The sequence below is a fragment of the Phaethon aethereus genome (assembly GCF_964289735.1).
Source record: "Phaethon aethereus genome assembly, chromosome: 2".
Taxonomy (NCBI): Eukaryota; Metazoa; Chordata; class Aves; order Phaethontiformes; family Phaethontidae; genus Phaethon; species Phaethon aethereus.
In genome coordinates, this window is record NC_138582.1 from 72,751,830 (window position 1) to 72,776,262 (window position 24,433).

Genomic DNA, 24,433 nt, shown 5'->3' on the forward strand with positions numbered 1-24,433 from the left:
TCGTGTGGGGCATTTGACTACCATCTTTTCTCCGTAAATTTTTGTGAGCCTCTTCAGAATGGCATAACTGAAATTTTCATGTTCCATGTCTTCACTGTCTTGTGGTGGACATGTATACCAAGACGTATCATCCTAGGAGTACCTCTTCTGCCTGGGAAAAAAAGCTTACCTAAGATGCTGTTTTTTCTCTATAAGTATGCAGATAGTGAAATGTAAGGTTTGGAATGTTCCTTTTGGAATAACTTATCAAAAGGTCTCCTTAGAGTAGCAAAACTGGAAAATCTTTTGAAAGTTCACACTATTCTTGCTGTGATGCAGGACAGTTGATGTGACAAAGTAAATTGGTACTGAACTCACCAGTCTCATAACCAGCACCATTGCTGTAAATGCAGCATTGTGTATTTTCTGAGAACAGTAGACTTTGATCACAGTGGCTTCTACTTCATGAAGAAAGCATCTTAACACTGGCTGAAGGTGTTAGAAGAGGTGCTGTATCTTCTGGAAAACACACTCCTTGGTCCTGGCAACCATATTTATCATGGACAGGCTCTAACTTTTTTTGAATTAATGGTTGTCCAGTATATAACAAGAAAGCAACATTCCTCCTTTAGGAGAATTGATAAGACAGTAGAGAATATGTATTCAGCTTACAGACTGTGATTTGTGGAAGATGCTTTGCCTTTCTCTATTTATCAGAGAGAAGCTTCCAAGTTAATTCTGCAAGGGCTGTCAAAAGAACTGATACCTAATCCATGATCTGGGGTCTATACTGTTGCATATATGGCCGTGTTTCCCACTGACCTTTGTTTCCTCCACAGTGTAGTCCTTTTTTCATTTTTCATTTTCCAATGTGAAGCTCACCTTTCTTATGTATCCAGTAAAAGCTCAGAGGCCAAGTTGAACAATTCTTTTTCTTCCCACTCAGGCCAGAATGACTTCCTCTGGCTTGGCTTTTGTGTCTCTGGTGTTCAGCTTGGGTTGTAGTTACACAACCTGTTAAAGGCACATCAGTCTGTTTGCTGGATTTTTTTTTTTTAAGGCAAGCCAAATAACTAGCCAAAATATAGGTAGGCTTGGGTTTTACCAATAAAGCTGCCATCTTGGTTTGGATTTATGATTCCTTAGTAAAACATGTGCAGGTGAAATAAGATTCCTTTCATACTAGGCTCTAGCATAACAATTAACTGCCTAGTACTTCTTGCATAATTACTTGTTCTTTCTCTTAGGGTTTTCAGAAAAGGATGCAGATGAAGTAAAAGGAATTTTTGTTGATACTAACCTGTACTTTCTGGCTTTGACGTTCTTCGTAGCAGCATTTCATGTAAGTGGAGAAACTCTGTTTTGTAGCAGTTGGGGGCGGGGAGGGGCAAAAAAAAAAAAAGAGGTGGGTTGATCTTCAACTTTCATTTATTAGGAACTGTTCTTGGAAATAGTAATTTCTGTAGAGCAGTAGAAGTTGTTTCTGGTACAAGTCAGCTGTATTTCCAGTACCAAGTTAATATAAAAATGTCAAAGAAGATAGAAATATGAGATAACTAGGTATAAACTAAACAGTCTTGACTGAAATATAAAATATTTAACTTCATTAGCATTCCTTTTTTTTTTTTTTTTTAAGATGAACCAAAGCACCCAGAATTAATATGCCTGTCAACATCAGTTCACATTTTCTGCTAGGCTGAGTTATCACAAAGTTTACTGCTGCAGTGTCTTAGCTCAGGCACCAACAGTAGGATTTGAGTCTCTGACTTATGACTCAAAAAATTGTCACTGTAAAGTGCAGAGCTTGTGGTTCTAGGCATGGTTGGTTGGTGTTGTGTCTCTCTGTCAGCTTTGTGAGTGTCTTGGTTTAAATATGAATCTTTTGTTTTAATGAACAATTTTTTTAGACTTCATTGTTCTATTTTGAACATTTTTGTCATCTACAATTACGCTCAATCTAATTTCCATATTCTGGGATACATAAGAAGTTGCTGGGAACGTTATGTTTCTTTATACTTACAGTACATAAAATTGATTTGGTTGGAAACCGTTAGACTTCCCAGGCATTTAAACTTTTTTTTTTCCCATTCTGTTTATTAAGTTGTAAGGTATCTGTAGGCTGAGACTAGCTCTTCTGATTTTTTTTTTTTTTTTTCCTTTGGTGCATCATTTGCCCGAATTAAAAAAATATATAATTTTTTCATATAAAAAAATAATTTCTTGAATCTGTGCTGATTTCTTTTTTTTTTCTTAAGACAGTGAATGCTTAAAAGAAATGCTGAAAAATATCTTGGGAGCCAAAAGGGCAAACTGCATTCTGGGGTACATATTAAGCACAACATAACCAGCCAGACAAAAGACGTGATTATCCTGCTGTATTTAGCATTGATGCAGCCTCACCTTGAGTACTATGTGCAATTCTAGGCCCCACAATTTAAGGAAGGTGCGAAGGTACTCGAATGTGTCTACAGGAGAGCAACAAAGCTGGTGAAAGGGCCGGGAGGCATGTCCTGTGAGGAACGGTTAAGGACTTCGGGTTTGTCTAGTTTGGAGAAAGGAGGCTGAGGGGAGACCTCATTGCTTTCTGCAGCTTCCTGAGGAGGGGATGTGGAGAGGGAGGTGCTGAGCTCGTCTCCCTGGGGTCCACTGACAGGACTTGCGGGAATGGTTGAAAGCTGCACCAGGAGTGTTTAGACTGAAGATGAGGAAGCCTTTCTTTACTGAGAGAGTGGTCAAACACTGGAACAGGCATCCTAGAGAGGTGGTCGATGCCCCAAGCCTGTCAGTGTTTGAGGCATTTGGACAAGGCCCTTAAAAACATGGTTTAACTTTTGGTCAGCCCTGAATTGGTCAGCAGTTGGACTAGATAATCGTTGTAGGTCCCTTCCAATTGAAATACTCTATTCTGACCATCAATACTGAAAATTCTGGAAAAAATGCTCAGTACAAATAAACTTAATGCTAAAACATCTTTGAAGTTCGGATCAACTTCTTGGTGATCAAATAGAGGAGAAAATTACTTGCTGTATTTTAGGAATTTTTAAAAAAAGTTGGTACTATCCAAGCATAAATTGACTTGATCCAATAAAAAGGACTTTGAATCTAATTCAGTGTGGCTTTCCCTGATCTGTCAAGGAGGTGAGTAGTTCCTCAGGGTCCTCAGTTCTTCATCCTCTATCATGTGTTACCCTGTATGGGGTCAGTAACTTTCTTTACCAGATGCAGCATTGTAGTAGTAGCAGTACCTGGAATTCCTCCTGTCATTTTGCACTGCTTTTGGAGCTTGGGCTTCAAAAACAGTTTTCCTTTTTAGCTTTTATTTGTGGTATTTAATTTTTATTTCTTAATAAAAAAATAATTTTTTGCAATTCCATCTTAAATGCATTTTTCAGTTTAGCTGGTAGTTTTAACTAGTGCACATTTGAACAAATGAGTGTGTTTCTTGCTGTTTGCAGCTTCTCTTTGATTTCCTTGCCTTTAAAAATGACATCAGTTTTTGGAAGAAAAAGAGGAGCATGATTGGGATGTCTACAAAAGCAGGTATGGGCCAGAATGCAAAGCATTGTGCATGTGTTGTCTAACATATACTGTGACTCTAAGTTGAAACTTTGTAGATTCAGCAAGATGGCAAAATGAGATGTGTTTGTGTATGAAAGGAAGATGACTAACAGGCTGGTTCAAACTTTGTTAGCGTTGTGCTCAGGTATCACTTGCTTTTAAGCACTGGTGTTACTTCTGAGGTTTGACTGTCTTACAATTGAGAATAAGTTTAATACTAAGTCACCAGATTTACTTTGCTGAAGGAACAGAAAAATACTTTGATAAAAGAATAAGGACCAGAAAAAAATCCCATAGGTGAAAAGAATGTGCTTTCATGGGTAATGCTGTCCTGCAAGTCCCATGTGTTCCATGTAGATCACTGCAGGTTCCAAAATATTCGGGAGGGAAAACTCCGTAGTGTAAGGCTGTTGTTTGATTTGGGCTTTGGTGTAAAAAGGAGCAGTAGAAGCTCTGGGGCAGGAGAGAGTGTGGGAGGGTTGAGTTGACTTGGATGTAGGAAAGATGAGAGAAACATAGTGGTCTGACATCCTGACAAGCCTTCCTAGAGACAGATGAAGGTAGTAACCAGCCCTGGATGCTTGAGGTTTAACACACCACTCCCCAGCCTTCTTTATTGTGCTAATACTTACTGCTTGTTTTTCTAATAGATTTTTCCATTCTGATTATAAATCAAAATGATAAAGCTGGAGTCACTTGGCCCCTCAGGCTATCCCTAATTCTATCATACATATACAGATTGATTAAAACGTGAGGAATATCAATACCAGGAAAATATTAGGCATTCTAAATTATGATGAACAGCAATGTCTTTTTCTCATGTGGAAAACCGGTTTATCATCTTTATCGGAGTGCCTTTGTTTTTGTAAGGCGTTTATACTGCTGTTGACGTATGCCAAGAAGTGAGTAAAAATTCAAAATGCTCCATGCAATTTCAGAATTAACTGTTAATTGCCAGTTTAAAAAGCGAGTAAAGTAAAATTGGAAAGACTGAGTGACAAAGGATTTTTTAACCTTACTATCGAAGTATCAATTTTCAATCTTTGTCACCTTTCTGCCTGCATCTCCTCCTTGCCTGGAGGGAGAAGTGCAACAGGCAGTTGCTTTGGAATGGTACAGTGTAACTGTTGATGGCTGAGTGTGGTGTAGCTCTTCTCCCTTTCTGTTTCTGCTTAGAGGGATGGATATTCCTATCTAAGAATTAGTTGTAGACACTTATAAGCATCCAAGGTTTTGCAAAACATGAAAAATAACCCTAAAGAATACTTCTTAATATTTACAAACATTAAATTAGTTGGATGACTTTCAAAGACTGACATTACATTATCTCACAGCCTTTCAGCTTCCTTGAGACAAGAATCATGAACATAGTTCATAATAGTACTGAACATTGCTGAATTGCTGCTGTATAGAAGTCATCTTTAAATATTCTGATTTCTTTTAATCTTTTGTGATAAGGATTTCATAACATGTTTTTGTTCTTTATTTGCCTGGAGGTATACAGATCACTGGCTGTTTCTAAGACTACTTGGTATATCAAGATGTATATAGGAGAAGTGCATGCTTAAACTGCGTAAGATAGAATTATAGCAAACAGGCCAACAGTCTTCTGTCATCTCAGCTGTTCATTTAAATATTAATAAGCCTTTCGTTGTCGTTTTTTCTATCTAGTGCTCTGGCGGTGCTTTAGTACTGTGGTAATATTTCTTTTCCTTTTGGATGAACAAACAAGTTTATTGGTACTGATCCCAGCAGGCATTGGTGCAGTGATTGAGGTGAGTTCTTAAAGCTCTGCAAATTACTGCAAATACCAGTATTCGCAGCAACATCCAGAGTTTATTGTAGAAAAAGAATGCTAAACCAGTTACTGGAAAAATACTGCTGTTGGAGTATGCTGTCTTAGCAGCATTGTTTAACTGGCTTTCAGTGGTAGAGGAGATTGTGTCCCTGTATCAGATAACTAAACTAGAAGTATCGGGTTTTTCTGGGATGGGCCAGCTGGTATCGTGGAAACCAAACATAGTGCTATGCTGAGGTTCCTTCCTGTCACATCATCTGATAGGCATCACTCCAGACCAGGCATGTATAACCATGTCAACAAGCTTTCACAGAAATACATGTCAAAGAGCAGGCTGTGTGCCATCAGACAGAGCTGCAGGTCTGCAGCTTTCTCCCTGGCCATGACTGAGGTGCTTGGGGAAGGAGGGAAAGGAGGATGCTGCTGTCTGTGTTCGTTGTTCCAGCAGATCATGTCCAGTTAGCACATTGCAGGTACTGCTTAGAACCTGCAACAGTAATGGGAAGGGGAGAGATCTCTACCTAGCATTGCTTGCAGATCTAAGTACTTCTCAAGTATTTAAAAATCAGTACAGGATTCTCAGTGTGGAATTTTGGCTACACATCTGTTATAGTTGCACATAGTCCCTGTGGAAAAAAACAGTTCAGAATTTTTAGTTAGTGATTAAATTGTTGAATGAAAGTCACAAAGCAATCCTTAAATTTCAGCTTATTCTATAAGACAGGTTAAGGTCTTGCAAATACTATGAACTGTGGTGTCCTAAACATTTTTTAAAATGTAGCATTATTTCTCAGTAAGTTGAGATTTTTAACTCTGATGTATTTCTGTGTTAAGTTTTCTGTATCAGATAAGCCAGTGTTTTTGTTCCTATAAATAGAAAATTAGTCTTATATTTCAAACTTTCTTTAACTGTCTGAAATTTTAACAGTTTCAGGAATAAATATATATTCCTATAAATATGCTGCTCCTTTTGTAGAACATGTTTTATTTTGATCCTATACCTAAGTAACTAAATTTTAAAAAATCCTTGAATCTAAAGACTTCAGAAATTCAAAAGTGTCAAATGACTTAAAAATGTATTGAGTCAAGAAAAATTATGTGGGGAAGAAATAGCCCTAGTCTCTAAATCACTTTTTTTTTTTTTTGAGAAGTTTTGGTGGAAACCAGATCAGGCATGTATGGTAGGGTAACAGGAATGATCAGCTATGCTACAGGATTTAAGTTCAATTAAAACTGTAAAGATTCGGCATTTCTCTTTTATGAAGATGGATTTCTCAGTTGCCACTACCTACGAATAGGCAGATCCAGATCTCATTTGGTTGTTGTGCCTGTCTGAGATTCTTCTTGGAGCTGCCCAAAGATCTGCTATATACATCTCTCTCAGATCTGTAGTCCCTATGACTGTTTAGCTCCTATCATCTTTCTCATGTGCCTTATGTTCCAGTATGTTAGTTTGGATTGCACGCTGGGGGAACTGGTTTGAAAGGATTATATAGGAACACCGTGTGGGACACTTAAATGGAAGACAAATGTTCTGTAGGTTCTGTTGAAGTAACATATCTCTCCTCTCAAGTGATGCTGAGATAACATGGTTGTCTCAAGGTGAGAATGAACATAAGGACTATGCATTTCAAAGGAAGTTGTCTGCTGGGAAGTTTTTTCACAACTTATCTTTTTCACAATTTTCACAACTTGTTTTTCACAACCTGTTAAGAACAGGTGTTCTTAACACCTGTTTCTCATGCAGTACTAATAGTGACATTGCTTCTGTAATAAGTAATTTTCTTGCCTGCATCAAAGATGGCAGTAAAGGATCATCTTTACTGTATTGCACTTTTTTGTTTGGAAGATATAACAGGTGAGAAGAGAATATTGGTGTATCTAAAGCTAAACAAACAAACCTTGTCCACAAAAAGCTTCATGGAGTATGGAGCTCCTGGTGAGCTTGCTGCATTGCCTAAGCTGTTCAGTCTGTATAACAGCATAAGTACATGAGTAAATTTTCAGGTGCACTGAAACTTTGGTTACATTAAGGTCAGCCTGTTGCAGCTGTACAGTAAATAGCCAGACAATTCAGTGGATTCACTGAGTTTTGCTTGTAACCCACTACTGAAATGTAATGACCATGTAAGTGCCTACTTAATTACTGGTAAGGGTTCTAAGGCACCTTCATCTTGCAGTTCCCAACTGACCTTGAAGGCATGTAAAAACTTGCTTGGCAGGCAGTTACTGGAGAATTCTCTAAATGCTTGACCTGGGGTGCATGCTGGTGCTGAGAGCATCTAACCCCCCCGCCTCCCCCCAAGTGCTTCAATCCAGATATCCTGGAAGGACTACCTTATTTCACTTAAAGTACATCATCTGATATGGAGACATGCACTAGCATGTACCCAAAGTTGTACTTGTCTGGTGGCACAGTATTTAGTTTGCATAGAGACTCAGGCAGTGTGCTGCAATCATGCTGTTGCTGCTTTATGTGATGGGTGCTTAAAGCAGATATTCTGGGGTCTTGATTATGAGTATCTGAATCCTGCATAAGACATTCCCCGGACAATTCTTTATGTCCGCATTTTGTTTTTGCTAATTACAGCTCTGGAAAGTGAAGAAAGCTTTGAAAATGACAATCAAGTGGCAAGGCTTAAGACCCAAAATTCAGGTATAGTAGACATTGGCCTGTTAATGATTACACTCCTGAGCTTTCCATATATTTCCAGGTTACTATGCACCTTAGCTTTCAGTGAAATAAAGATTAAAAAAAAAGTTTCATATGTACATCTTCTCTTTATGCACAGCTTAATCCAAAAGCTGGATGAGCATTTTCAAACTTAGGAATTTCTTTGAATTCTGTAGAAGAAAAAGCTATTTGTGTGTGTATTTATGGTGTGAGAAACTTCAGAACTCCTCTGTCAGTCCTGCTAAATCCTAACGGGTGGGACTATGCTCTGCCACTCTGTTGGAAAGGCACTCTTAACTGGCATCATGATTTGAAGTAAGAAACTGAATTTTTCATGAAGCTGTAGGTATAACTTCTCCATTGTGGAACTAGTAGATGATGTGACATGTTCTGGGGACAAGATGGTCTTTGACAAGTAAAAATTTAAGGGTAAAAATTTAAGTCCCAAGACTGTTTGCAGGACATGCAGAGGCAGCTGGAATTCAAATTAACACTTTTTAAAGTACAATCTACATTGAAAGTTTCCCTTGTTGGTAGGAGAAACAGTTGCCTAATCTTCAGAGTTTACTTTGCAAGAAGTACTGGGGTTTTAGTGCTGCTTGAAGTCTGTGCATCTTGAGTGGCTCATAGGTCTGGTTGTTCCTTTACCAGTATTCAAGGAACTGAGTTCAAGCAGTCACAGTTTCTGGAGACATGGAGATAATCATAACTGACATCTTCATGCATGAAAATGGTTATGGATTCTAATAATGGCTTCCTGTATCTGCCAGATTCTTAGCCACTTGACTTCACTTTTGCATTGTGAACTCTGCTGTGTCAACAGCATTTTCCTAAGCAAAGAAGTCCTGGATGTTTGGTGTAAAATATGAAGAGAAAAATTAAATGTCTTGCCTAGGACATTTATATGACTCTCCTGTATAGAAACGTATAAGGACTTTGAACTGTTACCTGGCTTAATGTCTAAGCAGTTAGTTTGCAGTTTAAGTCTCTGTTTAGGGAGTTGGACAGCGAGTGCTTTTTCCCCCAGTTCTGACTTGATTGTACATTTTATATTTATTGCAGTTTGGTACATACAATGATTCTGAAAAGAAGACTGAGGAGTATGATACCCAGGTAAGAGGGAATCCTGTGACTTCTGTTCTATAAAGTCTATATATGTGGCCTGCTGATTGACATGTTTCACTTTTTATTGATACGAGTGCATTTTCCATTTTCTCATAGTTTTCAAGTGGATCATCATTATGTGGGTGATCAGATAGTGAAGATTCATTCTAACAATTTATGAAAAGAAAGTGAAAGAGTTGTTTATTAGGTGAATCTGGTTGAAACATTTCTCTGAGAAGCAGAATTGCAAGTGACTTATCTGAAGAGAAATACCTGAAAGGATCTTCATTCACAAATTTGAACATTTATATTTGTACTTGTTATTTACACTGGAGGCATGTTCATGTGCTTCCTGATTTCTGGAAGAAGTTGAAGAAATCAGGAAGTTAAGCAGAGAGCTGTTCTGCTTTTCATGCTGATTCTTGTTGCTTATGCTCTAAGGCCCTTGGTGGTCTGAACTGAGCATTGGAATTTTCACCATTTTCTCTAGAACTGGAAGCATATTGGAAATAACAGACATTTGGAAATAGGAAAAGATTTTCAGGAAGAAAAATTATGTAACTGTCTCCTGGTTAATGCCATGACAAATTTGCTGTATATAAAATGGAAGCTAACAAACTATTTTCGTTGTCTGTTAGGCTATGAAATACTTGTCATATTTGCTCTATCCACTGTGTATTGGAGGTGCAGGTTACTCCTTGCTGAATGTCAAATACAAAAGGTACTGTGAATCTATAAACTATCTGACACAGAATTGAAATGTTTCCTCTTTTCCCCATATTAATTAATTGGAGATGATGGGTTATGGAATTCAGTTATTTTGTTTTGCTTGATTTGTAAGCTAGGAACTGGAAACATCCGTGTTCTGTATGACCCAAAGCTGAAACATCTAGCTGGGTTTTTTTTAACATCCTGTAAGCTACAGGCTGTCGTATTTAGCAAGTAACCTGATAATTACTGTAGTATAGAATTCAGTAGCTTACATACAAGAGTAAGCTGTGAATCAGAAGAGGAGGAAGAAAGCTACCATTGATGTTCAGAGAACTGATAAAAGTGACAGGAGAGGTGAGAAGAATTCAGTGGTTAAACCTGTCCAGTAAGATAGAAGCAAAAACAGTCCCAAAATGACTTGCGCCGCCCAAGATGTTCCTCTTGGTCAATGGCTCAATGTCCAAATAGAGATCAGTGATGAGCAGTGTCCCTCAGGGGTCCATACTGGGACCAGTACTGTTTAATATCTTCAGTGACGTAGATGGTAGGATCGAGTGCACCTTCAGCAAGTTTACAGACAACGCCAACCTGAGGGACAGGATGCCATCCAGAGGGACCTGGACAAGCTCAATGAATGGGCCTGTGTGAACCTCATGAGGTTCAACAAGGCCAAGTGCAGGGTCCTGCACGTGGGTCAGGGCAATCCCCAGTATCAGTACAAGCTGGGAGATAAAGGGATTGAGAGCAGCCCTGCCAAGAAGGACTTGGGGGTACTGGTGGATGAAAAGCTGGACAGGAGCTGGCAATGTGTGCTTGCAGCCCAGAAGGCCAATCATATCCTAGGCTGCATCAAAAGAAGTGTGGCCAGTAGGTCAAGGGAGGTGATTCTGCCCCTCTACTCCGCTCTGGGGAGACTCTACCTGGAGCCCTGCGTCCAGCTGTGGAGCCCTCAGCACAGGAAAGACATGGACCTGTTGGAGAGGGTTCAGAGGAGGACCACCAAAATGCTCAGAGGGATGAAACATCTCTCCCATGAAGAAAGGCTGAGACTGTTGGGATTGTTCAGCCTGGAGAGGAGAAGGCCCTGGGGAGACCTTATTGCAGCCTGCCAGTGCTTAAAGGGGGCTTCTAAGATGGCGACAGACTTTTCAGCAGGGCCTGTTGTGACAGGGCAAGGCGTAATGGTTTTAAACTAAAAGAAGGTAGATGTAGACTAGATAGAAGGAAGAAAGTTTTGACAGTGAGGATGGTGAAACATTGACACACGTTGCCCGGAGAGGTGGTAGCTGCCCCATCCCTGGAAACCTTCAATGTCAGGTTGGAAGGGGCTCTGAGCAACCTGGTCTCATTGAAGGTGTCCATGCCTACTGCAGGGGCGTTGGACTAGATGATCTTTAAAGGTCCCTTCCAACCCAAAGTATTCAATGATCCTATGATTCTCTGTTCCTAAATATGATAGCTAGGATAGCAAGCAAGCAATGCATTTTTAAGAAAGGACTCTCTATTCCTTTAGAGCCATGGGCTTACAGCAACAGATTGATACTTTAGCAAGAGCTGAAGACTCAGTATTTCACAAAAAGGTGAAACTCCTGTCCACTTTCACTCAAAATAATACAGCTAGTTCATTTTGTATTGGAGAGATGCTGGCAAGTATGCAGCCGTGAGACTGTGTTGTAGAAAAAAATCTGCAAACGCAAGCATGGTGATGGCCATGTAGACATATTTTTTAATAGTCTTTAGACCCAAAACGGAGACCAGGCAGTGGCTTAAAATAACATCAGAAAGAACTACTGTTGCTGCATACATGGGATGTAGCAGTTGTACTAGAAACTGGGACAATTTCTGGGCTATTAGACAAATAATTTTTCAAAGTGTTCTTGTAATAAGGAGCTAACAGATATGCAGCATTTAAAAATTCCGCTTTTCTAACAAAATTCTTAAATTCATTCAGTACTGCAAAATATTATATGCCACGTGTTCTATGAGCTGTAGCTTAAGAAAGTGACAACAATTGATATCATAGAATTTTTATTATTGTTAAATCTATTTGTAAGGAAACGTGATGGAACAAGTAATCTTAACAGGGAATGATCCTTTAATCTTGCAGGCATTTTCTGATACATTTTTTAGATGCTTGTGGATTAGTGAACTGCTGCTACAACTGTAATGTTGCTATTAACAAGTCACTAACAGAGCCTTGCAAGTTTAATTGATGTAACCTGAGCATAATTGATGTAACCTGAGCATCACAGTTATTAGCTGTTCTGTCACAAGAACAAGCATGGAATTTGACCACTATCTGTAACAGTACTGCTATGTTGCTAAGATTGTGCTGCATTTTAAATGAGAGGAGGGGAAAATGTAGATTCCTTGTATTTACCTTTTTTTTTAAGTGCCTACTGTAGTGGTTTGCACTGAACGGTATATGTTGTTTGAAATTATTTAAGCCCTTACAGTGCCATATTAAGTGTCTCTAGGATTTAGAATACAGTCTTACCTTTGCGAGCCTTAATACAGCCAGGGTTCAGTGCGCTGTATTATCTGATGTCATTTTGGGTGCAGAAGTCTTAGAAGGTTCTGAAAAAGTACAAAAGCAGTTGATAAAGCTCTCCAAGCTTGTTGGATGCACTGATAAACATCCTTTGCTTAAGCTGTTAGCACCTTCTCAGGAGTCCTTCCTAATCAAAGGAAGATGTGAGGTGTTTAGTTCTTGTGTGAAGTAATTCACAACATAGCCATTTATTGGAGTAGTCAGCATACAGTCATGTAGAGGATGTATTATAGGTATATATTTTTGGATGAGGTGAAAAGATAACTGGCCTGTCCTCTCTGTTTGTAGCTGGTATTCCTGGTTGATTAACAGCTTTGTCAATGGTAAGTCCCTTATGTTTTTTTTCTATTCATATTTCTTCAGATGGAGGCCAAGACTCAAAAGTAGAAAATTAACTGCTATCAGCTGGATCAGTGTAACACAGAGCAATAACTTGACTGTAGGTTCCAAAATTACCACAGTGTTTGAGAAAGGGAGAAGAATCAACCCAAAGTGAAACAAAAGGATTAGACGCAGCTTCTCTCTTTAGAAATATTAGTGTAAATCTCTAAATGTGAAAGTATAGTTGTGTGGTGTACTTCTTGTGCATTTGGCTGTAAGTTTTCCATCTTTTATCTTCAGGAGTGTATGCTTTTGGATTCCTGTTTATGCTGCCCCAGCTGTTTGTAAACTACAAGGTAAGATTGAAAAGTGACAAAAGACTACTTTTTTAGTCTCTTCTTCCAGAATTTATTACAAATTGATATTTTTAATCCTAGATGAAATCTGTTGCACACTTACCATGGAAGGCTTTCACATACAAAGTAAGTAAAGCTCTAACTTAAATCTTTGTGCAGTCACTTTGGAAATAATTTTCTGTGAGAAACAGCAGTATTATGTAGCTTAAGGCTGACAGTGCTGTGTTTCTTTGTTTTAAGAACTGAATTGACAGTAAAATAAAATTTGTTTGCAAACGTATATTAAAAAAAGTAATATTGATTTCCATTTTTCATAATGATTTACATGTAATGAGAATATCTGCATCCTAGTTTTGATGATAACATTGTTTTTTCTGCTGTCAACTGTCTTGCATGGGTGCAGATGTTGGTCCTGCAAATAAACTAATTAGTCTCAATTTAATGTATTATTTTAGGAAGAGAGATATTCTATTAACAAAGGATAGTTCTCAAGAAACAGATAGGACCACTGAGAGACCTTATTTTGGCAAGTTCAAGGAGATACCAGAGACTGAAGTAATGTACACACTGTTCTGTGCTGGGGTGGTAATTCTGAGCTGCTGGCCAGAGTAGTGACAAATGTGTGGTGGGTTGTTAGATGGTGGAAAAGGAGATGCACTGTGGTGTCCCCACTGCTTCGCCTGCCCCCGTAGGAAATAATGCGATGCTATAGCGAAGCTTAACACCAGACCTTGGGATGGTGAGTCTATTTCAAAACAAAGTCAACTTACTAACACTTTGATACCTGCATACCCATGAGCACCCACATGTGTGTCTGAGTGGTTTGTGTATTATTCAGGCACCAAAACGGGTGGTACCTGAGTATCCCAGCCAAGATTCCTTGCACTGATATGGAGGACAAGGGACACCGACTGTTGAGTTCCTGTGTCTCCTATGTTCTTCCCCAGTCGACAGCTACATGCGAGTTTTGTTCTTGTACTCCCAAAGAGCTGATAGTGTTTTGACTCCGTCCTTTCCCACCTCTGTGCGTCATGAGGATTTTGTACTGTCACTTGTTTTCTTGATCATTGTGTCTCAGAGACCCTAGATGGATGTGCTGGGATCATCAAGACCTTGATGCCCTTAACATGTGCTGTGGGCTCTTACGATTCCACTGATAAATGCTTTCATTTGTTCTGATCTGTTCTTTGTGCTGATGTTACTACAATTCTTCAGGACATCAGCACTTCAGAAGAAACTGTGTTAAAAACTGCTCAAGACATGGTGTCCAATTCTGAACAGATGATCTGGGACAAAAGAAGTAAAATCTTAAAATTCCAACTACCTTTCATAGCTTTTCCATTTTTGTAAGCCTACAGTAATAAAGCAATAGCCCAACTTTCTGCTGCCTAAATATTTTTAAGTAATCATGTGGCATCTAGGAAAACAGATTGAAATATAGCTGATAGCAGAATAGCAATTAAACAGTGTTTGATATGGGGATACAGTAAAAAAATAAAAATAAAGACCTAGTGTTTCAGACATATACTAGACAAATCGGCATGTTTCTTAAGAGGGGAGTAAAAGGCATATTAGTGAAATAATTTCACAGTTTTACTTCAGCAACAAAATACAGCAACTGAGCAGAGACATCAGCAGTTAAGTAGACAACAAAGAGACAGTATTCAAGCAGGTAACCTTTAAAGTAGTAGAATTCTCTTGCTGAATAGCCTTTCCTTACAGAGCATTTATGGTTCCTGTTAAGGTGCCAGAGGCTACCCACAACAAAGGCTTGTGTGTATGTAGAAAGAAGTATATGATGTTTTCAATTATGTTTAACTTACTGGTCTTTGGAGGGGTAACTTACTTTTTCCTAGCAGATGTTTAAAGTTGCTTGCTCTCTTCTGGACTTTGAAGAGTCAAAAGAGTAGTCCGAGATCTCATCTGTGACTGTTGTTTTAGAGAGCTTTGTGCTTTTTCCTGCATTTGAACTGTTTCCTGTTTTGGAAGACCTTGGCAAAAATGAAGATCAGCCTACCTTTCTGGTTTCTGTAGTCTTTATGCTTTTTATACTGTTATGAGGGGTACCTTCAAATGAGGTAATCTCAAAAGCAAACTAGCTAGGTTAAATACTGTTAGAAGGGCTGCCTTGATGCATTCAATTTCAATAGCTTATGAGGTCTGCCCAAGTGCCTGAAGGATGGAGCATTTGGCTTTTTCTTCCTTTCATCATTGTAGGATCACTCACATGGGTGTTGACTTGGAAAGGCTGCCTTTTCCAACTTGCAAAGTTGTTTTTGTTCCATGACAAACCTTCTTTGCACAGGCTTGAGAAGTGCCGTCCATATTCTTTGATCACTTTGGATTGATGGATTTGTTTTGACTTGCCAGAAAGAGCTTTCCAGAAAGAGCTTTCCTGTTGTAATTAATCAGAACTCTTTCCTGTCCAACACCTCCATCTTCTTTGTTTCATCATATAAAGATTGGTTCATTTTGAAGAGTGAGTCCTTCTCTGCTTAGACAATACATCTTTTTCCCCTTTCTTAGGGTTTGGATTTACGTACAGCTTGCTAATATTGAAAGAAGAAGCCATGTTACTGACTCAGTTTGTTAATCTAACATTGAATATTCTTTGCTGGATTTGTTTCCTGCTGTTTTTAGTGAGTTGAAACAGTTCAGTTGCACTGTATGTTAAGTACTAGAGTTGATTCCTAGTCCTCCCTGTAGGCTAGAGCCAGATCCAGAGGAGCTGCCCTTCTGTGTACTTTCTTTTCCTTCTCTGACAAAATACTGTTGTCTTTGCATGCTCGGAGCTTGTTTGTGTTGCTTTCCCAGGAAATGTCTGGGAATTTAAACTTTCTCATTCAGAAAGTAGTGAGAAAATACTTCATTATTACTTCAGTAACAGAACCTATAGTATGCCTAGTTGTGTGGAAATGGTGTAGAAAATTATGTCTCAGATAAGGGATGGATGATTACTTCCAGGAGAGCACTGAAAATACTTCAAAATCTCTCCAAGGCTGTCAAGTCAGTGTTCTTAAGAGCAGTAAATTAGGAAGTTTTTACACAAGTTTCAAATTCCCACAGAAAATGAAAGTGAACTGACATTTTGTAAATCTTAAATCATTTGAGTAATGAATGAATAAAAGTTTTTTGCCTTTTTTTTTTTTTAAAGACTTCACTGAAGTTGAATCCATGTTTTTCCCCTCACATGACAATACTCTCACTTACCTGAAGTAACTATAATTGTGCAGTCTGGAGTAGACAGTATGTTCTTATTAAAAGAAAGCACTTTAAAGTTTGCATTAATTAGTTTTTCAGCATAATCCTGTATTGTTATAAATATGGAAATAGTCTGTGTTCCTACTGAAAAATACAGTTCTAGGAAGCTTGTTTCCTGTAGCTTTGTATGCCAGATGACTGACTTCCTTTCTTCACAGCCAACTGAAGTATACTTTTCTTTTATTTGTAGGCATTCAACACCTTTATTGATGATATATTTGCTTTTATCATCACTATGCCAACATCTCATAGGCTGGCGTGCTTTAGAGATGATGTCGTGTTCCTGGTCTATCTTTACCAAAGATGGTATGCCTTTCTTTAATAGTCATCAGAGTTTTCACAACGCTGTAGATGGTTGCAGTCTTATTGCTATAAGGAACTATGAAATAGTTTGGGATAGACTTCAAGCAGAATTTTTATACTGTAGTGATATATAGTATAGTCTGGGTAATGGTAGCTGTATATATGCTTAGTGAAGAGTATGTTGAGCAGGGGGTCCTGAACAGCAGATCTCAGTACAAATAAGAGGAGCAAAAGTGCTTTCCTGTAACTGACAGTATTCCTGGACCTTTTTTAGCCTACTAAGAGAGTAGTCAAGAAATTCTTGTTCTGACAGCATTTACAGAATGTTTGTTAATTACCCCTTCTCCCTCCCCAAAACAGTAGTCCTCCTTTTCAGCAGATAGTTTCACATTTGCAAGTTAAAAAAAAATTAACCTAAAACATGAATCCCTGAAGTAAGCTGAAGGAGAGCAACTCTTAAGCTTGTATTCACAAATCATCTTAGAGGAGTTCTGGGCTTCTAACCTTTGCTGAGGGGCTACATGCCTATGTATGCTCAGTATCGGAAGCATGCTTTCCAAGTATCTCTGCAAGGCAGTAGCAAAGGATATTTTCTGATGAGGGATTGCCCTGCTCTGCTTTCCTCTTTATCTAGTTTCCAAACACGAGTTATCAGGTTCTCCTGTAAGTTGAGTATCTGGCAAGTTTCAGATTCTTTAAGTAACTAAAGTCAGATGGGGAAGAAGGCTATATGCCATGATCATTGAAATACTGTTGATGAGTGAAGCTACAGAAAGTGTATTCGTGTTCACAAGAATAAATATTTAGATGTGGAGCAAACAAGAATTCTAAGCCTAGTTCACATTATACCAGAATGTGAACTTCAGTTTTAGGTTTATATAATAGCATGTAAATGTAGTAAAATAGGTCCCTTTCCAAGGTATTTTTCTAGAAGAGCGCAAGAGCTCCTGATAGGGGCTAGACACTGGTTTTAAGTTTGAGAGGTATCCTGGATTGCTTGGGAAACACTCCAGCCAAGCCTTATGGGAGCTACTACATCTCTTAAGAGGCCCTGTTATGAGGTGACGGTTTAAGCCTTAATGTGAAGAAGCTGATGTAGCTAATGTAGCTAATCTTTAAAACTGTTGTATTTTTTGCCGCAAGTGGGAATAGAGAATATGATGAGAAAGAAACTGGCTTTTAAAATTAAGTAGCACAGAACTACTTAATTCCTCCAGGTAGCAGACAATGTTGTAACTAAGCATTTGGTTTTTTCTGCCAGGCTTTATCCTGTGGATAAGAGCAGAGTGAATGAGTATGGAGAATCTTATGAAGAAAAGCCAAAAAAAAAAGCTCATAGAGAATAACTTGAGAATTGAAGAAGATTCTGACCCCTGGACTCTTACTGGCTTCATGTATTATTTGGTCTTAAGGAAGGAAAACTTATTTAATAAGAGTATTTTTAAAGCTTATGACAGAACTACATGGACAATATGTCTTCTATATTGCCAAAATCTAGTTTTGATATCCTCCTATTTCAGGATCCTCTTTTGTCCTCACAAGGTCCACAGTCTGCCAGATGTCATTAAATAAACTTCCTGCATTTAAACTTCTCTTGGGTGAAAACCTAAGTGTCCTGACCATTGTAATTAATATCCAAATCTACGTTTTTAAGACAACTCACTAACTGGGAGTGTGGTGCCTGTGCCACTAAGCTATGAAAAGTGGAAAAAGGCAGTGTGTTACAGCAGAATCGAGCATTATTGCCAAACTGGAGGCTGTCATAAATAAAATGTATAATACTGGATTATACACTAATTACAAATCATTCTTCTTTGATAATGGAATTCTAGAAATCATTATTAAAGTTGTGAGTTGTATGTGGGCATTTAAGTTCATAGCTTAAAAAAAATTTTGTTGGAAGTACAGGATGAGAGAGATGGGGTTGTTAAAATTCAAATTCTGCCACATTCTCAGAGGGCAGAGGGTTTCATTTGTCTTAAATGGAACGAAGATGTGAAAAAACTGTAACATGATTTCCTTCAATATGTATCCAAGTTTATATAAATCCTTCTGTATTGTTGACAAACCTTCTGAATTCTTGACATAGCCGGTATTTGTATAATGCAAATCATTGTTACATGCTAGGCAAGTCTCTTAACAGCTTAAATTCTTCATCGTGTGGTACCCCACTAGCCTACTAGACCAAGTCTCTTATGTTTCAAAGGGAGTAATTCCTTGGTCTTTCCCTTCTCCCTCCCTGCCCCATTCTATTTATGAGATGAAACACATCATTCCAGTGGAATGATTTTGCTCAAATACAACACAGGTTCGACAAATGTTGTTTAACCCGAGCTGGCAAGTAAGCCCCACACAGCCACTTGCTTACCGCCCCCCCCTCCCCTGCCCCAGTGGGATGGGGGAGAGAACAAGGAATTCATTCACCACTCCCCATGGGCAGGCAGGTGTTCAGCCATCTCCAGGGGAGCAGGGCTCCATCATGCGTAATGGTGACTTTGAAAGGAAGACACCCTTGCTCCACCTGTCCACCCTTTCCTTCCCTCAACGTCCCCCCTTCCTTCCCCCAGCTTTATATACTGAGCATGATGTCATATGGCACGAAATATCCCTTTGGTGAGTTGGGGTCAGCTGTCCCAGCTGTGTCCCCTCCCACCTTCTTGCGCACACCCAGCCTACTCGCTGGTGGGGTGGTGCGAGGAGCAGAAGAGGCTTTAACTGTGTGTGAGCACTGCTCAGCAATAATGAAAACATCCCTGTATTATCAACACTGTTTGCAGCACAAATGCAAAACATAGCCCCATACTAGCTACTATGAAGAAAATAAACTCCATCCCAGCTGAAACCAGCACAACTACCTGGATACAGAGAAGAAAAACCCAGCCTGGTGAAGAACAGGTATATTCCTTTCACACAATTTAGAATCCATTTTCTATGGGAACAGTTCATTAACGGAGTATTTTGATCTGTTTCTTTCAAACTCGTAAAAATAATCAGGTTGAATAATTATACCAAAATTGAGACTTCACAGCTATATCTAGAAACCATGGTTCTAGATTTTTAAAAGCAAGTTCCTTAGTAAGTGAAATACAGAGTGCATTCCTTTTAGCAGCAAATAAAATGCAATTTTAAAAAAATCTAAAAGGCAGAATTCTAGTTTCCAGTTCTAGTTTTGCTTTAGTCAGTACATTTATAAATTAAGCCTAATGATTCTTAAGTTTCTTTATTAAATTGCATGCTGTTTGTGCAAGGCTGTGTATCATTGGTTGAAAATATTAACTGAATAGCCTTGAAGAGCACAGGTCTACTCCTGTAGTCTGTAACTACTTTATGAAGTGGATTTTATCCAGTTCTGATACTGCAGAAGCCTGAACGTATAAATACCTGGGTCCAAAAAAGATACAGAAGTGTGCCTAACCTCTTTTGTCCACAAACTATAGGCTTTCTTCCACTGAAGTCCTCCTTACGTGCTACTGGCAATGGAAAGGAGTCTTGAAGTGAATATTTAACTCACGTTCATGTTAAGGTCTCATTACACTGTTAACTGGAACTAAGCAGGACTGTTGATTTTAGCATTAAATATGCATAAATAAATCTGTGCAAAACCAGGGATGCATTTGCTATATCTTGTACCTGTTTTGGATTTGTTTGGAAGGAGATCTTTGCTGTTAGGCAGACTAATTTGGGACTCCTATTTCATCATAATAGTTAAATTAGCGTGTGAAAAATTTTCCTGGTATAAATAATGCATCTAGCAGGTTCTCCTAGAATAGCTTCTGAAAGTCTAGAATACTATAATGGGGTATTCCTAATGTTTCATCACTCATTTTTGTAAGTAGCTGGTGAAAAATCACTCTTGCACCTTTACATACTGTGAGTTTATTGGTCTTCTGTCTTGCATTTCTGATGACAATGACCCCATAATATCATATACAGTAGTCATAAAGAATATAAAATTAGAACATTTTAAGTCTTTAAAATGGGAGAGACTTTCCTGCTCAAGTCATTGTTTTATGCATTCCATTTCCAAATAAAAGACTTGGCGTACAGGATAGAGAATTACCTTTTATTGTTGGAAAGATGGTGACGAGCTACATAAGCAGTGTGACTTTGGAGGTATTAAGTGTTCTAACTTTCTAGTTGTGGAAATGACATCAGCTTAAAAACAAAAATGCGGTTCTATATGCGATTAATGCAGAAGAAAAATTTCCTATATATAAAATGTCATTGACTGTATTGCAGCTCATGCCGGATTCGGTATCTGTGATCTATTTAAGAGTTCAAGAGTAACTAAGAACTTCCTCACTTCTAATGAGGTTAACTGTGGTAAGCACCTTGGTGACCATCTCACACTCTCATCTTCATTAGGCTTGTAATGAAGTGATTTTAGGGTTGGGGGTGGGGCTGCTGTGGAGTTCATTGGACGAATCTTCATAGCTTCTGGAAGATGCTCTTGCACCGTACTTACTAGTGCATAGCAGCGTATCTCTAAGGACGGAAGCGAAGAAAGGCAGCTGACAACGCTTTCTGAGTGCGTACACGACCTGTGGCTCAGTGCCCCTTAGCTGTGTTACGGAGACCGCACTGTACTCCTGCACAGTTCCCCAGCTCCCTACCGGGCTCCTTCCTGCTCACCTTCACCTGCTGCTGACTGTGTTCTCCAAGAGGTGACCTTACCATAGAATCACAGAATCTTTGGGTCGGAAGAGACCTTCTGCCCCTACAGTTTTTTTCCCTGGAGCCACAGAGCAAACTGGGTTACAAAATGGGCAGCAGCACAGACAGTTTTCTCTCATCATCAGAGCTCAAGAAGCCTGCTCTGCTCTGCTGCTGTCGCTGCTAGAGCAGGTGCTGTATTCGCTGCAGACTCAGCACAAGTATATGTTCCTTTTGATACGGCGTTCCACTGCAGTAATTGTCAGCTCCAGCATCTACGCCTCGGTGCCAGAAGCATTAAGACAGATAATTCTGTAATTTGCCTGCTTTTAAACACCGCATTTTACATTTTTTCCATCAGAAGACAAATCCCATGTTGAGGAAGTGAAATACAATCACGTACTAGTAATGCTGGTCCTCTTTACGTTACAGCTTTTCAGTATCATAAGATCTAAAATAACACAGGTGGGAAGGGACCTCAGGAGCATATCCAGTACCAGCACAGTCTTCCTGCCCTGTCCCTTACAGACTAATCAGGCTTTCCTGATGGTCCTGTGTAAAACCGTCTGAGTGAATAGATCTAGCTGTAGGAGTTGAGAAATAAAACCACAAAGAGCCCAACTTTCCCAGATGCCCAACGACAGTCTCTGACTGTTTCCCCTCTCATGCTAGGAGAGGTTTGGTTCTGTATCTGTGAGGATCCGTGCACTTTTCCAGGGGTTACAGACACATTTAAGAATTTCCTCTTAGTACAGAGGAGGACCTGTGATGTCTCCCATGTTTTCATCCATCTGTGTTAAATACCACTGCTCCTTCTTACGGATAGCTGGAGCTAATCAGTTTGCTCTAGTTTTTCCTATATGCAACTCTCCTATTTCTTGCTGCTCCTTTTAATATTGGGTCCTGATTATTGATGGTTGGACTTGATGGTATTAAAGGTCTTTTCCAACCTTAATGATTCTGTCCCCCAAAATACCGTATTCTTTTTTTTTTATCCTAACCCCCACCCTGATGAGTATACCTGCATCAAAAGGAACAAAATACTTTAGATTCAAGAGACAAACACACTAACTGGGGAATTCTGGCTCCTATCTGCTTATGTTTGGTATAAAGAATAGAATATCTTCTCCCCTTCTCTTTCCAGCTTTCTGTTTGGCAGTGCTCCATCCTTTTAGTCCTTGCCATATGATAACCATAAAACTTCTTGCAAGCTGTTTTGGTATAGTATGTACCAGCCTCTCAGTTTCTGGCCCCTAATGTTCTCCTTGGTCATCCACAACTCCATAAGCCTTATTAGCTTAAGGCAGAGGTCTTTCATGGTTGCCTTTATGATGATTTGTCCTCCTTCTGTTCTTGCACTAACGGAGTCTTACATGCCTGCAAAGGCTCATGAGCTATCTTGCTTTTATTTCGGACTTTGAAAATCTCACTCTGAACATATTTATTAGGCATTAAGTGCCTCTAGCAGTCTCTAGCCACAGGGTAGTCTGTGTTGAGCAACTTATAGCCAGGTAGATGTTTCATTGCCGTGGTTCATCTGCATGCTCTGGTCCAGCTAACCATCTGGCCACTGAAGCAAGAGCCCTGGAGCAGAGACTTGCGAAGTGCAGCTACGCTCTTTGCTCCATTCAGAGTACCAGTCCTGGCCCAGCTCCAGCTTAGTGCCGCAAAACGCTCAATGCCTGGCTCGTGGCCAGCACGCTTTGCCTCCTTGCTGCCCTGCAACCTCCCATCTACACCCTTGCAAGCTTCAGCTCAAAGAGTCATCATAGATACCTAGTTTGGAATGACTTCCACAGGACCTACTGGAGTATAGCCTCTTTTCCAACTGGACGTAGCAATTTACATTTCCTATTCTGAAATTCTCAACTCTTGCTACAGCTGCTGTTTAGTTCCCAGCAGAAGCAGGCCTTCCATTTGCCTAGTGCTGACCATGAGAACAGAAAGGAATATGTGGTGTTTCATTTGGAAAAACCAACAAACCCTTCATCAACTTGCTTGAGAAAGAACTGGTTAGCCTCACCCTCTCTGCCATCCCAGAAGTTGTTACAAAGATACATAGGAGAAAAAAAAAAGTTAAACCAGAAATTTGTGGTCTTTCAAGCCAACTCTGATTTCTTAAACTTGGGCATCTCAGAAGATTAGTGTCAGAGGACCATGCAATCTGAAAAAAATCCCAATCACAGACATTGACTCCATTATCCCTGGAACAGAGTAAGCATTGCTCTGCAGCCTTATACAGGCTACCTCTGATCCTCTTTAGTTACGCCAAATGTGCAAGGACCAGAAATACACGATGGATGTGTTTGCTGATTATCAAAAACCTCCACTGAACAGCAGTTTGAAAAGCAGACTTGAAGATACAAGGCTCTGCGAGCATCCATGTCCTTCACTACTGCTTTCTTCAGCCTGCCACTTCAAAGAATTAGATTTTCAAGCAGCAGCTACTGCTTACAGAAAGGGAACAGAAACATATTCATGCCTTTTGGGGAAGGGAGAGAGCAAAAGCAGAACGTGCGTTTTGGTTATGCTGCTTTTAAATGATTGATTAGAAATACCTCTAGCTGGAGTGCCAAAGAAGTCACTTATACTTTCTGGTTTTCTATCACAGGAATTCAGAAAGGGTTGGGGTTTTCTCCTGCTAACCAGGTATAGCTATTCTCAGTCTGCAACAATCTTCTTTAAAAAGCTGCTCTTTTTTGCTGACCTCTGCATTTCTAAAGGAAGCACAGTCTTTGACTCAAAGTCTCACAGTGACAAAGGCTAATTTAATTCATACGCAAAGGTAACTGTAATAATAATAGTGCGAGAAAGGGCTTGTTCCCCAACACCACATGCCCCACTGCAAGATGAGCTCTGTAACTCAGGAAGCTGGCCAGAGAAACAAATGGCACCTCCATTTACCAAGACCACTGTAAAGACAACCAAGGCTGAAAATTCAGCCCAGCAGAGAAGAGAGTAAGTCACTGTCATGGAAGGCTTTATTCCACAGCAGATGAAAGCTGTGACAGTCATGGGTGCCCTAAAAAGGGATTACACTGAGTAGCTGGTTAAACTGGAGGGATGTCCTTGATTAACAGCATATGACTGTATGGATCTAGCAGCCTCGGGGTGTGGCTGGGACCAAGATCAGCCACTTTGGCTCAAGCCCCCCTAGTCAGTGA

At 39.5% G+C, this 24,433-nt stretch overlaps 1 protein-coding gene across 1 annotated transcript in view; it reads left to right on the forward strand.

Moving 5' to 3' along the window:
* CLPTM1L (CLPTM1 like) overlaps positions 1 to 17,962 on the forward strand; it is a gene marked incomplete at both ends in the record, with an annotated part of 29,859 nt that extends 11,897 nt beyond the window's left edge. The window contains 11 exons of the mRNA XM_082015112.1: positions 1,227 to 1,321; positions 3,435 to 3,519; positions 5,209 to 5,312; positions 7,926 to 7,991; positions 9,072 to 9,122; positions 9,752 to 9,834; positions 12,664 to 12,698; positions 12,997 to 13,052; positions 13,134 to 13,178; positions 16,504 to 16,619; positions 17,878 to 17,962. Of these exons, the coding sequence (XP_081871238.1) occupies positions 1,227 to 1,321; positions 3,435 to 3,519; positions 5,209 to 5,312; positions 7,926 to 7,991; positions 9,072 to 9,122; positions 9,752 to 9,834; positions 12,664 to 12,698; positions 12,997 to 13,052; positions 13,134 to 13,178; positions 16,504 to 16,619; positions 17,878 to 17,962 (821 nt within the window). The remainder of the gene's footprint in view (positions 1 to 1,226; positions 1,322 to 3,434; positions 3,520 to 5,208; positions 5,313 to 7,925; positions 7,992 to 9,071; positions 9,123 to 9,751; positions 9,835 to 12,663; positions 12,699 to 12,996; positions 13,053 to 13,133; positions 13,179 to 16,503; positions 16,620 to 17,877) is intronic.
* Between the last annotated feature and the right edge of the window lie 6,471 nt (positions 17,963 to 24,433).